Genomic DNA, 17687 nt, shown 5'->3' with positions numbered 1-17687 from the left:
GTTGTGTGGCAGTTGAACTGATGTGTGCTTCCCTGACATTTACTTGGTAAGCAGTTAATTGCTTACCAAGTTAGAAATAACTGTGGCATCAGTAATACAATACTTGAATTTAGGGAAAGGTGAGATGCTGTATTATGCTAGGTGAAGTATTAGTGGTACTTAGGTATTGATGTGGGATTTGTTTAGTTAGAACCTAAAACAATATTAGGACAAACATCTGTATGTTCAAAGATACTAGTTTATTGTTGTATAAAAAGTGATTATAAAAGGATCATGACAGGTTAACACATTTGGCTTCAACTTCAGTTTTGCCAGATCTAGGGAAGATTTATTTGGGCAACAAACAATATATGTAATCAATTATAATTATTCTTATTAATGGTGGGGAACACAGAGATGTATATTAAAATTTTATTTAATTTCAGATAAATGTTTATTGGGAAAATTTGAAATATATTTTTATGTTTAAATCGGATGCTTACTTAAAAAGCAATGAAAGACCATCGTGAAGACATGAAGATTTCTTCTCCTTTCACCCTATCTCCCTGATCAGTGTCTTCCTTTATTAATTGCTGTTTGAGAATTATAGCTTGGCTCTAAAACTTAAAATAGCTGCTTCCTCTCAGATATTCTCTGCAGTGTGTATCTCGTTGCCTATTTGAGTTTCAGAGGGTTTCCCTCATGGAATGCAAAGTGAGAGGTAAATAGTCAATTAAGTAGAGAAGTTACTGTCAACAGAGATATATGTAAACAAAGCAAATACTACAGCAAAATAATCTGGCTTTAGCTCTTAGGGAAATATTTGCTATTGCTAAACCTCAATTTAAATACTCTAGAATGAGTGTTGATTATCTATAATTTGTGCTCTGACCCTTTAAAATTTTTACCTATAAAACTTCTCATGGCATCTAGTTGTATTACATTTTTAGTTTCTATATCTTTATCTTGTCCATCACCAAAGAGGAATTGAGGTGAAAGTTTCCAGTTGATGACTTTGTCTTCCATTGCTTTTAATGTTATATGTTTGTTCAGCTTTCCTGCAAAGTAGTGTCTGTTTATTTGTTTGGAGACCACATGGCCTAGTGGATCTTAGCATTGGATAGACTTTGGTTGGAAATCCAGTTTGGTTTCTACTCGTATTAATTAGCTGTAAAACTAAGATAATATCCACCTTGTAGGGTTATTAGTAGGATTAAGTGAGATAGTATAAGTAAAATAGTTAGCATAGTAACTAGTAGATAGTACACATGGATTTCAATCATCATCAACTTTTGAATAATCTGCTAGATTGGCACACCTAAACTTCATCCTCTGCTGTATTTCAACTTTCATATAATAAATGGTGAGTGAAGTATTAAGCCCAGCATCTGATGTGCTCCCTCCTCTCACCTCCCGCGTTCCCTCCTCTCACCTCCCGCCCTCCAAAAGGCCCAGTGTGTGTTGTTCCCCACCAAGTGTCCATGTGTTTTTATCATTCAGCTCCCACTTATAAATGAGAACATGTGGTATTTGGTTTTCTCTTGCTGTGTTAGTTTGTTAAGGATAATGGCCTCCAGCTACATCCATGTCCCTGCAAAGGACATGAGCTTATTCCTTTTTATGGCTGCATAGTAGTCCATGGTATATATGTACCACATTTTCTTTCTCCATTCTCTCATTGATGGGCATTTGGGTTGATTCCATGTCTTTGCTGTTGTGAATAGTGCTGCAGTGAACATATGTGTGCATGTATCTTTGTAATAAAATGGTTTATATTCCTTTGGGTGTATACCCAGTAATGGGATTGCTGGGTGCAGTAATATTTCTGCCTCTAGGTCTTTGAGGAATCCCCACACTGTCTTCCACAATGGTTGAACTAATTTACTCTTCCACCAGCAGTGTAAAAGCCTTCCTTTTTCTCCACAACCTTGCCAGTATCTGTTGTTTTTTGACTTTTTAGTAATAGCCATTCTGACTGGTGTGAGGTGGTACCTCATTGTGGTTTTGATTTGCATTTCTCTAATGATCAATGACATTGAGTTTTTTTTTTTTTCATGTTTGTTGGCTGCATGTATGTCTTCTTTTGAGAAGTGTCTGTTCACGTCCTTTGCCCACTTTTTAATTTTTTTCTTCTTGTAAATTTGAGTTCCTTATAGATACTGGATATTAGACCTTTGTCAGATGTGTAGATTGCAAAAATTTTCTCCCATTCTTTAGATTGTCTGTTTACTCTGTTGCTAGTTTCTTTTGCTGTGCAGAGGCTCTTTAGTTTAATTAGATCCCATGTGTCAATTTTTGCTTTTGTTTCAATTGCTTTTGGTGTTTTCATCATGAAATCTTTGCCTGTGCCTATGTCCTGATTGGTAATGCCAATTCTAGGGTTTTCATAGTTTTGGGTTTTACATTTAAGTATTTAATCCATCTTGAGTTGATTTTTGTATATGGTATAAGGAAGGAGTCCAGTTTCAATTTTCTGTGTATGGCTAGCCAGTTCTCCCAGCGCCATTTATTAAACAGGGAAATCTTTCCATGTTGCTTGTTTTTGTTAGGTTTGTTGATGATCAAATGTTGTAGTCATGCGGTCTTACTTCTGGTTTCTCTAATCTGTTCCATTGGTCTGTGTGCCTGTTTTAATACCAGTGCCATGCTCTTTTGGTTACTGTAGCCCTGTAGTATAGTTTGAAATCAGGTAGTGTGATGCTATAAGCTTTGTTCTTTTTGCTTAGGGTTGTCTTGGTTATTGGGGCTCCTTTTTGGTTCCATATAAATTTTAAAATAGTTTTTCAAAAAATTCTGTGAAGAATGTCAGTGGTAGTTTGATGGGATTAGCATTGAATCTATAAATTGCTTCGGACAGTATGGATATTTTCATGATACTGATTCTTCCTATCCATGAGCGTGGAATATTTTTCCATTTGTTTGTGTCATCTCTGATTTCTTTGAACAGTGGTTTGTAGGAAGAGGTCCTTTACTTCCTTTGTTAGCTGTGTTCCTAGGTATTTTATTCTTTTTGTGGCAATTGTAAATGGGATTGCCTTCTTGATTTGGCTCCTGGCTTGGCTACTGTTGGTGTGTAGGAATGCTATTTATTTATTTATTTGTTTATTTTTTGAGACAGAATCTTGCTCTGTTGACCAGGCTGGACTGCAGTGGCGTGATCTCAGCTCACTTTACAACCTCCACTTCCCAGGTTCAAGTGATCTTCCTGCCTTAGCCCACTGAGTAGCTGGGATTACAGGTGTGTGCCACCATGTCCGGCTAATTTTTGTATTTTTAGTAGAGACAGGGTTTCACCATGTTGGGCAGTCATGAACTCCTGACCTCAGGTGGTTCACCCGCCTCAGCCTCCCAAAGTGCTGGTATTACAGGTGTGAGCCACCTCACCCAGCTGGAATGCTAGTGATTTTTGCATGTTAGTTTAGTATCCTGAGACTTTGCTGAAGTTGCTTATCAGCTTAAGAAGCTTTTGGGCTGAGACAGTGGGGTTTTCTAGATAACGGATGATGTCATCTGCAAACAAGGATAGTTTGACTTTCTCTCCTCCTATTTGAATATGCTTTATTTCTTTCTCTTGCCTGATTGCCTTAGCAGGAACTTTCAAGACTATGTTGAATAGGGGTGGTGAGAAAGGGCAGCCTTGTCTTGTGGTGGTTTTCAGGGGGAAAGCTTCCAAGCTTTTGCCCATTCAGTATGATACTGGCTGTGGGTTTGTCATGTATGGCTCTTATTATTTTGAGGTGTGTTCCTTCAATACCCAGTTTATTGAGAGTTTTTAACATGAAGGGATATTGAATTTTATTGAAGGCTTTTTCTGCATCTATTGAGATAATCATGTGGTTTTTATCTTTAGTTCTGTTTATGTGATGAATCACATTTATTGATTTGTGTATGTTGAACCAACCTTGCATCCTGGAGATGAAGCCAACTTGATCGTGGTGGATAAGCTTTTTGGTGTGCTGCTGGGTTGGGTTTACAAGTATTTTGTTGAGGATTTTTGCATCAGTGTTCATCAAGGATATTGGCCTGATATTTTCTTTTTTTTTTTGTATCTCCATCGGGTTTTGTTATCAGGATGATGCTGACCCTTCTTCTGTTTCCCAGGCTAGAGAGTAGTGGTGTGATCATAATTCACTGTAGCCTTAAACTCCTGGGTTCAAGAGATCTTCCCACCTCAGTCTTTTTTTAAAATTAGCTGGGTGTGATGATGTGTGTCTGTAGTCCTGTCTCAGTTGGGACTACTAGGTACACACCATCACATTCAGCTAATTAAAAAACATTTTTTTTTAGGTTGTGTATAATGGTTTATGCCTGTAATCTTAGCCCATTGGGAGGCCAAGCTGGGAGAATCACTTGATTTTAGGGATTTGAGACCAGCCTGGGTAACATAGTAAGACCCTGTCTCTATAAAAAATTTAAAAAATGGCCAGGCATGGTGGCTCACACCTGTAATTCTAACACTTTGAGAGGGAAATGGGGGAGGATCCCTTGAGCCCAGGAGTTCGAGACCAGCCTGAGCAACATAGGGAGCTACCATCTCTATAAGAAAAAATACAGTAATATTAAAAAAATTTAAGAATAATTAGCTGGGCATGGTGGTTCGTGCCTGTAGTCCCAATTACTCAGAAAGTTCAATTACTCGGTGAGCCATGATCATACCATTGCATTCCAGCCTGGGTGAACAAACAAGACCTTGTTAGAGATGGGAATTTCACTTAGTCACCCAGGCTAGTCTCAAACTCCTGGCCTCAAGCGATCCAACTGCCTCAGCCTCCCAAGTAGCTGGGATTACAGATGCCAACTCCCGTGCCTGGCCATTTTTATATTTTAACCATTCTAATTGTCATGTAGTGGTATGTCATTGAGGTTTCCATTATGGTTTCAAACCCTGATGACTAAGGAGGTTGAGCATCTTTTAATACATTTTTTTGGCTCTTTGAGTTTTCTTGTTTGTAAAGTGCCCGTTAATGTTTTTTGCTCATTTTTCTATTGAATTGACTCTTTTTTGTTGTTTCTGTCTTGGCTGTTCTTGGCCCTTTGCATGTTCTTATACATTTTAGAACCAGCTTATAAATGTCCACACACAGAGGCATACACAAAAGCTATTATGATTTTTTTTTTTTTTTTAAAAGCTATTATGATTTTGTTTGGGAATGTATTGAATCTATAGGTTAATTTGAAGATATTTAAAACATTTACAATATTAAATTTTCTGGTTGATGTTTAGGGTATGTGTGTTAATTAATTTTTCTCCAGTTTCTCTCAGTAAGATTTTATTTTTTTGTTGGTGAAGGCCTTGTACATATTTTGTTAGATTTATTCCTAGATCCTTGATAGTTTTAATTCTGTTGTAAATGGTAGCTTAAAAAATTCGATTACTGAATTTTGTTGCTGGCATATAGAAATACAATTGGTTTTTCTATATTTTTTTATTTTTTGAGACCGAGTCTCTGTTGCCCAGGCTGGACTGCAGTGGCACCATCTTGGCTCACCACAACCTCCACCTTCCAGGTTCAAGCAATTCTCCTTCCCCACCCTCCTGAGTAGCTGGGATTACAGGTGTGCACCACCATGCCCAGCTAATTTTTTTTTTTTTTAATCTTTAGTAGAGATGGGGTTTCACCATGTTGGTCAGGCTGGTCTTGAACTCCTGACCTTGTGATCCATCCACCTCAGGCTCCTGAAGTGCTGGGATTACAGGTGTGAGCCACCGCACCTGGCCGGTTTTTCTATATTTGAATTCAGAAGCCTGACTCAATTAGGCCAATAGTTTTAATAATTTATCGTGGATCCTTCTGGATTTTCTAAGTATACTAAATCATATAATCTGCAAATAGAGAGTTTTAGTTCTTCTTTTTCAATCTTGATCCTTTTTTTCCTTACCTATGTTGTTTTTATTCATGGAGTCTCATTTCCTGGTGTGCTTTGTTACTGTTGTATGCTGGAGATTGTATTTGGAAAGTTATTTGTGGACTATATTGAAGCTTAGGAGGATTATATCTTTCTAGAAGGGTTTTCATTTGTCTTTTTTTTTTTGTCATTGGCCTGGGGTCATTGTTGATCCAGGACAATTTTAATTTAAATCTGGAATCTGAGATCTCAGACCCACTAGATAAGTTGAAAATGGGTTGCAGATCCATATGAAGGCTGATAAGGTTCTGGTTCATCCTCAAGTAATTGTTCACAGTTACAGGAAATTTCAGGGGTTTCTTCCTGACTCCATTGTGTTTTACATTTCTGTGCCTAAATTTTTTTTGTCTATTTCTAGAATTTTTTTTTTCTTTTTCCTTTTTTTCTTGTATAGGCCTATTCATCTCTGAAATGTCATTTCTTATATTCAACTAGACGTGTGTTTGGAACCTGTTTAATAAAACACAGATTTCATTTAGTGATATAAAATAGCACATCACAAAGGTTTTTTGTACATTGCTTGATTTTAGGTCTTAGGGCAGGATATTTGTATGTTCCTGTAAGGGCTTAATGGGCTCAGGAATGTCATTTCTTAGATTCTACAAAATGTGTGTTTGGAACCTTTTTAATGAAAACCCAGGTTCCATTCAGTGATATAAAACAGCACATCAGAAAGCTTTTACCTTTTCTTCTTCTTCTTCTTCTTTTTTTTTTTTTTTTTTTTTTTTTTTTGAGATAAGGGTTTGCTATGTCACCCAGACTGCAGTGCAGTAATGTGATCATGGCTTACTGCAGCCTCTAACTCCTGGGCTCAAGCAATCCTCCCACCTTAGCCTCCCAAGTAGCTGAGATTACAAGTGCGTACCACCATACCTGGCTAATTTTTTATTTATTTTTTTTTGTAGAGACGGAGTCTCACCATGTTGCCCAGGCTGGTCTCAAACTCCTGGACTCAAGTGATCCTCCTGCCTTGGCCTCCAAAAGTGCTGGGATTATAGATGTGAGCCACCATGCCCAGCCTTTTGCTTTTAAAAAAACAAATCACTTTTTATGGTTTCCACTTCATACAGATTGTGCTTGTCTTTTATTTCTTTACACATGGTAATAGTTATTATCTGTAAACTTTGTGAATTCTTCTGTTGTTTTTGTTTGTGAAGTATAGTTTTAGTATTTGGAAATTTATTCATAGGAATACTTTGAGGTGTACTGTGACGGTTCCTCCAGAGAGGATTTGAGTTTGCTTTTGCGAGGTGCCTGGCCTTTTGAATCAGGTACTGCCTTAAAACAAGTTCAAGGCTTGGGATTCCCTGATAATCCTACATTATTTGAGCAGGAAGGTCTCTCGTCAGATATCCCACTTTGTGTGCCTGACTTTGTATATTAACTTTCTGTGCTGTAAAGATGTTTTTAAAATTTTATCAGTGTTTTGTTTTGTTTTCTCTAGGAGGTTGACCTGAGTAATATAGCCTGTTTTACTGAAACAGCAAGTTCTACTGCAGTTTATTTAACTAGATACATGTTGGACATTTAGTTTTTTTTCTTTATTATTATAAATAACAATGTAATGAAGAAAAGTTTTTATTTGTGTGCTTGTCCTGTTATTTATTTGTGATTAATTTGGAAATAAAATAGTTACAATCTGCATTTTTAAAGGCTATTTGCTATATATTATCATAGTATGGTACACAAAGATTGTCCTAACACTGTATATTCTAAATCTTGTTAATTTTTACTATTTTCATAGATGGAACATATTACACATTATTATTTTAATTTAGCATTTATTATTTTTACTTACATAACTATTGGCGTTCATGTTTTACTACTTTTGGGTTACAAAAGCTTACATACTGCCAACTAGGGGCTTACCGAGGCTAACTCACATATCAGATGATGTAAATATTTCCTTCAGTTTGTCACTGATATTTCATCTTCATTTACAAAAATATATATATATATTGGTCTTGAAGTTTAACACTTTTACTTATCAGATCTATCAATTTTTTATAGGGCCATAATCAGTCTGAGATAATAAATTTGTAGTTTTTCCTAGGAAAACTAGTGTTTTAAGTTTGGAATTGTCTTATGTGGCTAGAAAATTAAGAAATAGTCAAACCACTCTAACCTCAATTAGGATAGATTAATAAGTTAACATAACTCAAATTAGGATAATGCTCACTTTTAGTCTATATTAACCTGAGTTTTATTATAAATTTTTTCCTTTTTCTCATTAAAATATTTTCTCTTTGTCTGCTACTGTTCTTTTGATGTATACCTTCAGAAACTGGCAAGGTTAAAATTTGAAAGAATATTCAATTTAGATTTTTTTTCTGTATTTTGCCTTCACTAATGATAATGATTCAGATATCATGTTAGAAATGATTTGAGATATCAAGGTTTTAAAATTTTTAATAAAAGTAAACAGTATTCATTAATACAGGAAATCATTTTATTGAAACTGAATGAGGACTTCAAATTTTTATAACAGCTTAAAATGTTTTTTTTAGATAAGTGATGAAGAGAAGACTCTTCGAGAACAGGAGATTATTGCCTCATCACCAAATTCGAGTGGATCTAAGGTGGTGTTGGAGTCCATTTATAAGGTATGTAAACATGTAAAATACTTCCTAGGTTTTGTTAAATATGTCACATTAAGCTTTATATACATATTTAATTAATCCATTTTTATAGCCTCTCATCACCACAGCTATTGCGTCTCTTGCACAGATACTGTCCTCATTGCACTAATGGTGTGCCAGTGTTCTCTGCTGGGCTGTCTCCTTCCACAGACGCATTCCCAACCCTGCTTGGGCTCTGACTTCCCCCTACAGGCTGTTTTCCTAAAGGAAACCCTTCTCACATTGTTTGGGTCCTTACACCCTGCACTGGGCTGTCCCCTGCCAGGAAACCCTCATCACCCATTTGGCCCAACACTCTGTTTGGATTGCTGCCTTGCGTGGAAGCCCCTTTCGCTTCTCTTGGCCTCTGACATTGTGGTGTCTTGCCTCATGGTCTCTGGCATTCCACTGGGCTCTGGCATTGTAAGCCTACTTTTTTCCTATGGGAATGCCCTCCTTAACCTACTCAGATTCCATCATCCAGTGCTGGGCCACCCCAGTTTCCCCTCCCCACTCAGTGTGGTAACTACTTCACATGAACCCTTCCAGAAGGGGAAGAGGGATGAGTTTAAATTCATTTTACAATTTGATAACTGTAACCCCACAATTTCCTTTGAAAAGAATGTGCTAATTATTATGAGTGAGTGCCAGTAGTTTAAAATCCTGCCCCATTCCAGCTTCTTTGTTTCGACTGTTGGGCCATCATTCAGTCAGCCTTTTAAGCTTAGAGTGTGGGGATCAATATTTATTTCTCTTACACCACACATTTCCAGTTACTCTGCCTTCACGTCATCTTTTGCTTCTACTTGGGCATTTTTATTTCCTCTGTGACCACCTTAATAAGCTAGAATCATGGAATATTATGGCTAAAGAATCCCTAAGGGTCAGTTAGCCTATCTCTTCCTCCCCTCTCTCAGTTTTACAGATCTGGCTGCCGAGATTTAGAGGCATTCATTAAATTCACCAAATAAGTCTAGTCAGTATCAGAGCTTGGACTAGAACTCATGTTTCTTCTCTATATTATTGCAGTAAACCCTCTTACCTGCTCCTCTAATATGTCCTATCTAAGCTACCTATTTGGTGCAGTATCACACAGTTCTATCCTGTAGGGCTGTTTGACTTTCCATGTGTGCCCATGAGGGCAGGGACTGTGTTGTAGTTGTAGAAATCGGTAAATTAATTGAAAGTTGTTAAAAAACACATGATCTGTTTATAGTGTGCGATGTCGTTGGATATACAGAAAATTGTATGCATTTATATTTAATTCTTCCTTAAAACTTGAATGAATAGGCAATTTGGGAGTCATTTTTCACCTACTTTTTAAACCTCGTTTTTTTAAAAAAGAAAAACTATTGGAGAGTAAGAATGATTTTTACAGTTTACTAATATCATACTTTGCTCATTTCAGAATTTTAGGATTGTTCATGGGGTTTAAAAATCTAAGATTTTAAAAAATAAATACTTGGGGCAAATGCTTATTTTAATAGCAAAACCGAATGCTTATTATTATTTCCATTTCTTAGTATTGAGATTAGCTTTCTCAATATATTTCTCTGGAGTGCGAATGGAAACGTAGATGAAGAAACTGGAATTACTTTACTTACAAGTAATTTTCAGCACTGAATATGTTGTTTACAAATTAGGATTCTCTCTGATGCAGAATACGGTGTGGGATATGTGAGGTGAATGCAACATGTGTAGAAGTCTTGGGGATTATGTTTTGTAAATTCAGAGGTTAAGGAATAAAAGAAAGTATTCCAACTTGGCCTTTTAGTGTTACTATTTTTCAAAACATAACTCTGAAACGAACATATTTTTGTACTGCCACTCTTTGCTAGTGCTGTTGAGTTTTAAGGAGGATAAATTAATCATTTTGTTATTCTTTTGGCTCTGCTAGGACTAATGAATTTCTTTGTTTATACTTTATACATATGAAGACTTAGGAGGATTTCTTAATGACAGGTGCTGACTTATTTTCCTTGTTTCACTCTTAATTCAGATCCCTTTTGCTGATGCTCTGGATTTGTTTCGAGGAAGGAAAGTCTATTTGGAAGATGGCTTTGCTTACGTACCACTTAAGGACATTGTGGCAATCATCCTGAATGAATTTAGAGCCAAACTGTCCAAGGCTTTGGCAGTAAGTATTTTACTTTATTTCCATATTTGACATGTTCACACTTTCAGTTATATACCCTTGGTAGTTTTGTTCTGTGTTTCTCTAGGAAATAAGTTAATTCAGTTTTCATAATGATATTCAGGTTACTTATGATATTGTACTATTAATCCCAAAACTCCTAGGTTTTTATTTGTTACTACTCATAGTTGGTTTTTAAGTTTTTTTTCTTGATCCTACTAATACCAATGCTGAGTGATTAATTTTGTCAGTAACCTCTGTGAGTTTCTTCATGGTCATGTCTTTTTTCCTTTGAAATAGACTTCATATATGGCTCTTAACAATTAATGTGGCCTGTGCTAGATATAACTCCTAGATTTCTGTTCTGAATTAGTATTTGGTATCAGTAGAAGACAGTATAGAAGAAAATCTTAAATACTAACACAGTGATATGCTAGTGCTGCAATGAATAGCTCCGTACTGGGTGAATTTGGAGGTAGCTGTGTTGAACAAATGACATGATCAGTGATTTTTAAGTAGTTTGTTGGAAGTGTGACTCTTAAGTGGTCATATCTTAAAACTATATACATTTTTATATGTAAAACAGATATTTTACAGTTGTTGTCTCTTAATCTGAGTCTAGTTTTTAATACTTTTTTTGTACCTGATGCAGAAGAAGACCTCAAAGTTGTGTGACATGGCTGCTTTAAACTACACTGATCATAGTGTAAGCATATGCCAAGCTTTCCTTCTGAGTTAACAATTTAATATTTTCTGATATAAATAAATTTTTATTGATTCTCTGGGGTTACCTAAATATGTATACTTTAGCTATGTCAGCATTTGGGAAGACTGAAATATTAACTCTGTGTTTATTAAATGAAGGAATTTATGAGAACACCTAGCATAACAGATACTTAGTAACTGTTAATATTCTTTCTCCATTCCTAATCCTGTTTTTTCTTTATCCTCATTAAAGTTGATGCTTTTAAATTTTTTCTTTACTTGTCTGTCACTACCCTAGATTATATTCTAGTTATAACTAAGAATAGTGTCTTTCACCACTGTGAAACTCTGTGGAAGACACTGATGTTTGTCTACTGTTTGGCCATTGCTCTTTTATTATTCTTAGTTTTATTCACCCATTTTCTCTCTGTTGACATTTTAGACCACATTTCTTTGTGTGAAATAGACAAATATTTTCCAGGATATTGGACAGTCTTAGCTGTCATCTATTAAATGCTGGTGGTGGCCCCCAGTCTCCATGACAACCAAAAATATCACCATACATTTCAGAAAACTTCTGGCATGTTAGTACTACTTTTAAGCTGATCATAGTCATTTCCTTCTTACCAAATCTTTGATTTATGCCTGTGACATTGTAATTGTGGCTAAAAAGTGTGAGTTCTTTGGGGACTTCTGAAAAAAGTTTTTCTTGCTAAAAAAAAAAAAAAAAAAAGAAAGAAAGGCATGTGGGATGAAGCAGTCTTTTTTACCCCCTCTGGATATTGTTGTAACTGAATGTGATGCCTGGAACAGCTGCAGCCATCCAGAGATGAGGCAGGTACCTTCGGGACAACCCGATTTGCTGCATAGACATGTAGAAAGATGGAAAGAATCTGAGTCCTTGTTGCGGTCATTGAGTTGCTAAATTAACCTATTCTGGAACCACCAAACTTTATTACATGGGATAATGAAGTTTTCATTTTTAAAGGCACTAACTTAGGAACTCATATTTGAGTGGAATTCTCTTTCTCTAGTAGCAGAAAGCATCCTGGTAACTAGACCAATGTCTGCATTAGTATTTTCTTTTCCAGTTGCAGTTAATAGCCTGTGCTACATTAACCAATAAATATAATCTGCTAGCTCATAAAATTGAGAAGTCTAGACATAGTATGGACTTCAGACATAGCTTGCTGAATGTTTCATCCCTTTCTCTGAATATATCTTTACCCTTATGTGTATGCCTTATCCTCAGTCTGGCTTTCTGATGGTTGCAAAAATAGGTACCATGGGATCAGGCTTTACTTCTGTATAGCATACTATCTAAAAGAGTTGCTTTGTCCCAGGGCAGAAGTTTGAAATCAAGGTATTGGCATGGCCATGCTTCCTCTGAAGGTGCTGGGGAAAGATCTATTCCACATCTCTCTTCTGGTTTCTGGTAGTTCTTTGACTTGTGGCAACATAACTCCAGTCTTCACACGGCATTCACCCTGCATGTCCCAAATTTCTGCTTTTTCTAAGGGTATCAGTCATATTGGAATATCATTTTTCTGCGGATATCAGTCACCTCTCAACTCCAATGTGACCTCATTGTAACTAAGTACATCTGCAACAATCCTATTTCTAAATAAGGTCACATTTTGAGGTACTGGGGGTTAGTACCTCAACATACGATTTTTTTTGGGACAGAGTTTAATCCATATCACATGTCTATCACTAAAGCAGTTATTGTGGTTTAAGGGGTAGCCTAGCCTAAGATCGTATGTCTGCCCGTTTAGATGGGGGATCATGAGAGCTGAGAGTCAGTGTGTTCCTGGAACCACAATATCCCAAACAAAAATGGATAATTGTTAGGAATGGGGAGAGGGGAGAATGATGATGGGGAGGCAGACAACAATTTTCTACTACCTAGAAAAGACACTTAATATGAATTAAATGTACAAAGTTTTTCACTTTGTAATTTCTATTCAAGCCAAGCTGCCCAGTGCCTAATAATCTAACTATGAAAATAAATCTGAAATTCTTTTACTTTTGGGGTTTTAAAGCTACTTCTGATTTTGTGTATTGCAAAGCTTAAATACATTTTTAATAAGTTTTGACTGTTTATTTTATAAATTTGCCTTGAAAGCAACTTTAAAAAGTTGTACATTTGCCACACATTTTTATTTTAGATAAGTCAAGATATTCCATGTATATTTGTGATTTATCATCCCGATATTCCAGTGTAGAAAGAAGGGTATGTGGCAGATTTTTGCGAAATTTTACAATTTTTTTCTACTTTCTGGGTAGAAGTGAGGGATCTATACTGAGAGAAAAGACAAAACTTGGGTTCCTAAGTTTGTAGTAAATTCATTTTCAGCCAGCTGCACCTATGCTTTGTACCTCGTTGATAAGAAATATAGTATTTATGAACTTTTAATTCCATTCTTCTTCTTTCTACTCATTCTTCCTGCTCCAAGCATACTTTTTTAAAAAAATTAATACTTTAAAAAACTTTGAAATATCACAGACTTACAGAAAATTAAGTAGAAAATAGCAACTTTTTCTTTAAATCATTTGAGAATGAGTTCCCAGCCTGATGTCTTGTCACCCCCAATACTTGTTAGTGTTTATTTCCTTCATACAGAACATTTTCCTGCATAACCACAATTCAACATCAAAATAAGAAAATTAATGTTGATAAGTTACTACTGTCTAACCCTCAGACCCCATTGAGGTTTCACCAGTTGTCTCAATCACATCCCACACGCAATTTTAATTCACATTTGTTATTTAGTTGTCACCTCTCTTTAGTCTCCTTCAGTCTGCGACAGATTCTTAGTTTCTCTTAGATTTTCATGGACTTTGTTACTTTTGAAGATTATCAGCAGTTATTTTGTATCTCTCAGTTTGGGTTTATCTGGTGTTTCTGCCAATTTAGATTCAAGTTAGACATTTTAAGCAGTACTGTTACGGAAGTTATACTATGTTCTTTTCATTGCATTCTGTCAGATTACATAATTTTGATTCAGCCCAATTCTGATTGGCTTTATCAAAATTTATCCATTCTCCTGTTAATAGGCATTTGGCTTTTTTTTTTGGTTATCACAAATACTGCTGCTGTGAACATCGTAGCACATATTTTGGAAAACATATTTCTGTTGGTTATGTGTTTAGGAATGGAATTGTAGGGTATTGAGTATATCTGTGTACAGCTTTAATGAATTTAGATTTACTTTAAATGGATTTATTCTGGCTGAGTGGGGTGGCTCACACCTGTAACCCTAGTCCTTTGCGAGGCAGAGGCGAGAGGATTGCTTAAGCTCAGGAGTTTGAGACCAGCCTGGGCAATATAGTGAGAATCCATCTCTACTAAAAACAACAACAACAAAAACTAGCCAGGTGTGCTGGCATGTGCCTGTTAGTCCCAGCTACCTGGGAGGCTGAAATGGGAGGATCACTTGAGGCTGGGAGATCAAGGCTGCAATGAGCTATAATGATGCCACTGCACCTCAACTTAGGTAGCAGAGTGAGACCCTGTCTCCAAAAAAAAAAAGAAAAAAAAGAAAGAAAGAAAAGGATTTGTCTTGATTATGGGTGGGGGTGGGCTGTGGAGAATTCTGGCCTTGGTGTCTTGGATTTAATAGAAGATAGATAGTGACTTGCTTTCTCCTGGGTGGTTCACGGCTGAGCCTGGTTGAGAGGAGGTCCAGAGAGCACTTTTTCTTATGTAGAAGAGTGGTGGGAGTTGTTGCCTGGGAGCCTGTCCTGACAGCTGTGGAAAGGAGCAGGAGGGAAGCGAAGGAGTTTCATTTAGGGCTGTGGCGAAGTAGAAATCTAAACCTATTGCTATGGTCTCTTTATTACTGTCCTTTCCATTGAGGAAGGTTTTGACCTTGGAGTATGTAATTGAAAAATTTCAGCTTTATAAATGGAAATATTCTTGTATGATAAGAAAAAGTACCCTAAAGTAGATTTTTTGAAAGGTATTTTGATGAGTGGTAGAAGATGAAATAAATGGTTCTGGGGGAAGTTGTAAATTGATAAGAGTTTTACCCCAGGTGATATCTGAAAGCTTATTCTTAACCTATGATCATATGACTTTTATAATATAGCTATCTAGCTTTTGAACATGGTTTAGGACTGATAAAAATTTGACATTACTTTTTCCTGTGATAGGAACTCTGTGGCCCCACTTCCTCTCAGAACCTTCCCTTAAGTCCCAAGATTGTGCTAAGTGTATCTCCTTTGTGTTTCCACAGCATTCTGCACACGACCAAATTACGGTGAAATTATTCTCATTATGTGTTTTCCTCCTCAATTAAAATGTAAGTTCTTTGAGAGTGAGGGATTTCTCTTAATTCAAATTTTTATCAAGTGTAGCATGTGGCACATAGGGTTAGTGCTCAGTAAAATTGTATTGAACTGAAAGATACCAAATAATGATATAAACTTCCTTTTGTTCAGTTTACTGTTTATATATACTGTTGATCCCACTATAAGTCACTGAGACAGAAAGGGTTTATAATGTGCATTATATGGATGAGGAAAATGCAGCGCAGAGAGGCCAAAGTAATTTGTCCAAGATTATGTTGGCTAATAATTGCTGGAGCCCTGACTTGATCTTAGGTTTTCTGATTGTAATTCTTAGGGTCTTTTGATGGTAACTGTGCCTTTGTCAAGAGTTGTATAACCAGGTGATTTAGGTCTTCAAACTCTGATAAAATTTTCAAAGGTAAGTATATTAAGGTCCAGTCACAGAGCAGGCACAAGGGGTGAATTTGGAGCTATGATTCAATAGATTGATAACCAGTTAGGGAAAAGAATGAGGGAAGATAGATTTTTTTTTGCTTCATATGGCAATTTTGGAAGCTATAGCCAGTTCTTTTATTTAATGGTTTATTTTTAAATAACTTTTTATTTGTTTATCCATGCATAGTTTTGGGTACTAGAGGTACACTACTTAACAAATGAGATGAGATTTCTTCTCTTACAAAGCTTATATTCTAGTGGGAGATAGACAATTATTGAAGAAATAAACAATAACAATATTGTAAATGACATGAGGGAGCCAGCTGAACAAATATAGAGGGAACTGCATTCCAGACAGGAAAAGTCACTAATGCAAAGGCCCCAAAAGGGAGGAATCTTGGCCTTTTTTTAAGAATCAGAAAGGCCAGTGTAGCTAGAGCATAGTGAGCTACGGTAGAGCGCTACCAAATAAGGCTGCAGTGGCTAGGTGTAGGACTCTGTGAGACTTTGAGGTAGAGTCCCAGGGTAAAGAGTTTGATTTTTTTTTAGCCTAATATAGTGGAAAGACATTGGATGATTTTGAATAAGTGAGTGATATGTTCTGATTGATGTTTAAAATAGATGACTGTGGCTGCTGCTTGAAAACCATTTTGGAGGATAAAAAAGGAATGGAAGCGGGCGGACTAGTCTGGAAGTTTTCACATTAATCTAGATAGTGACTTGAAATGGATTGGTTGTGGTGATGTGACTGAGAGAAGTCAGTGGATTTCAGTTAGTTTTTGAAGTATTATTAACGTGGTGGATTGGTTGTGAGAGAAAGAAGAATCAACATAATGATGATGAGAGCTTAAGCGTAGTGAAAATTTAATATTTGCCAAGTGCTGTTGTAAATGCTTTATATGAATTAATGCGTTTAGTCTTTATAGTAACCCTATAAGGCAGGTACCATTATCACTCTCTGAGGCTTGGAGTATCTTTGTACAGGTAGTGAGGAGCAGAAGCAGGATTTGAATCCATACAGTCTGGCATCAAGGTCTATGTTCTTGACCACTGTATTACACTGCCTAGAATTTTGGCTTGAATAATTTATTAGGGGGTGATGCCTTTGCCAAGATGTAGAAGACTCTGAGAAAAATACATAAAATAAAATAAAGAGTTCTATTCTGACCATGTTAAGTAGAAGGTTCTTATTGGTTACACAAATGGAGATGGCAAGTTTGAAGTTGGATTTGAGTGTCTAAATTTTTGGGGAGGAGAATGGGAAGCCATGAGACTCCAGGAAGAGTGTGGGATGTCAGTGGAGAAGAGAGGGAGCCCACAGCAGAGCTTGGTTTCCATACACCTCCACTTGATATCATTAAGCAGAGAACATACTTTCTTTGTTGTTGGAAAATCAGGCAGATCCTTAAATTGGAGCTGTATTTCTTTGAGGCAAAAATCTCTTTTTCCTCACACAGTGTGACTATTTATTTTTATTTTTTATTTTTAGACAGGGTCTCTACTCTGTCACCCAGGCTGCAGTGCAGTGCTGCAATTACAACTCACTGTGGCCTTGACCTCCCAGGCTCAGGCAGTCCTCCTGCCTTAGCCTCCTGAGTAGCTGGGACCACAGGCAT

The 17687-nt window shown here is 36.5% G+C and overlaps 1 protein-coding gene across 2 annotated transcripts in view; it reads left to right on the top strand.

Annotated features, from left to right (window-relative positions):
• Positions 1–17687, top strand: part of PRIM2 (DNA primase subunit 2) — a 316216-nt gene that overhangs the window by 47989 nt on the left and 250540 nt on the right. For both annotated transcript variants that reach the window (XR_012433693.1, XM_005552641.4), the window contains exons 6-7: positions 8394–8489; positions 10504–10641. Coding sequence is in view for 1 of the 2 variants with exons in the window: in XM_005552641.4 (XP_005552698.3) it covers positions 8394–8489; positions 10504–10641 (234 nt within the window). In the remaining variant the exon portion in view is untranslated. The remainder of the gene's footprint in view (positions 1–8393; positions 8490–10503; positions 10642–17687) is intronic.

Source organism: Macaca fascicularis, chromosome 4 (assembly GCF_037993035.2).
Source record: "Macaca fascicularis isolate 582-1 chromosome 4, T2T-MFA8v1.1".
Lineage (NCBI taxonomy): Eukaryota > Metazoa > Chordata > Mammalia > Primates > Cercopithecidae > Macaca > Macaca fascicularis.
This window is presented reverse-complemented; position numbering and strand designations above follow the sequence as displayed.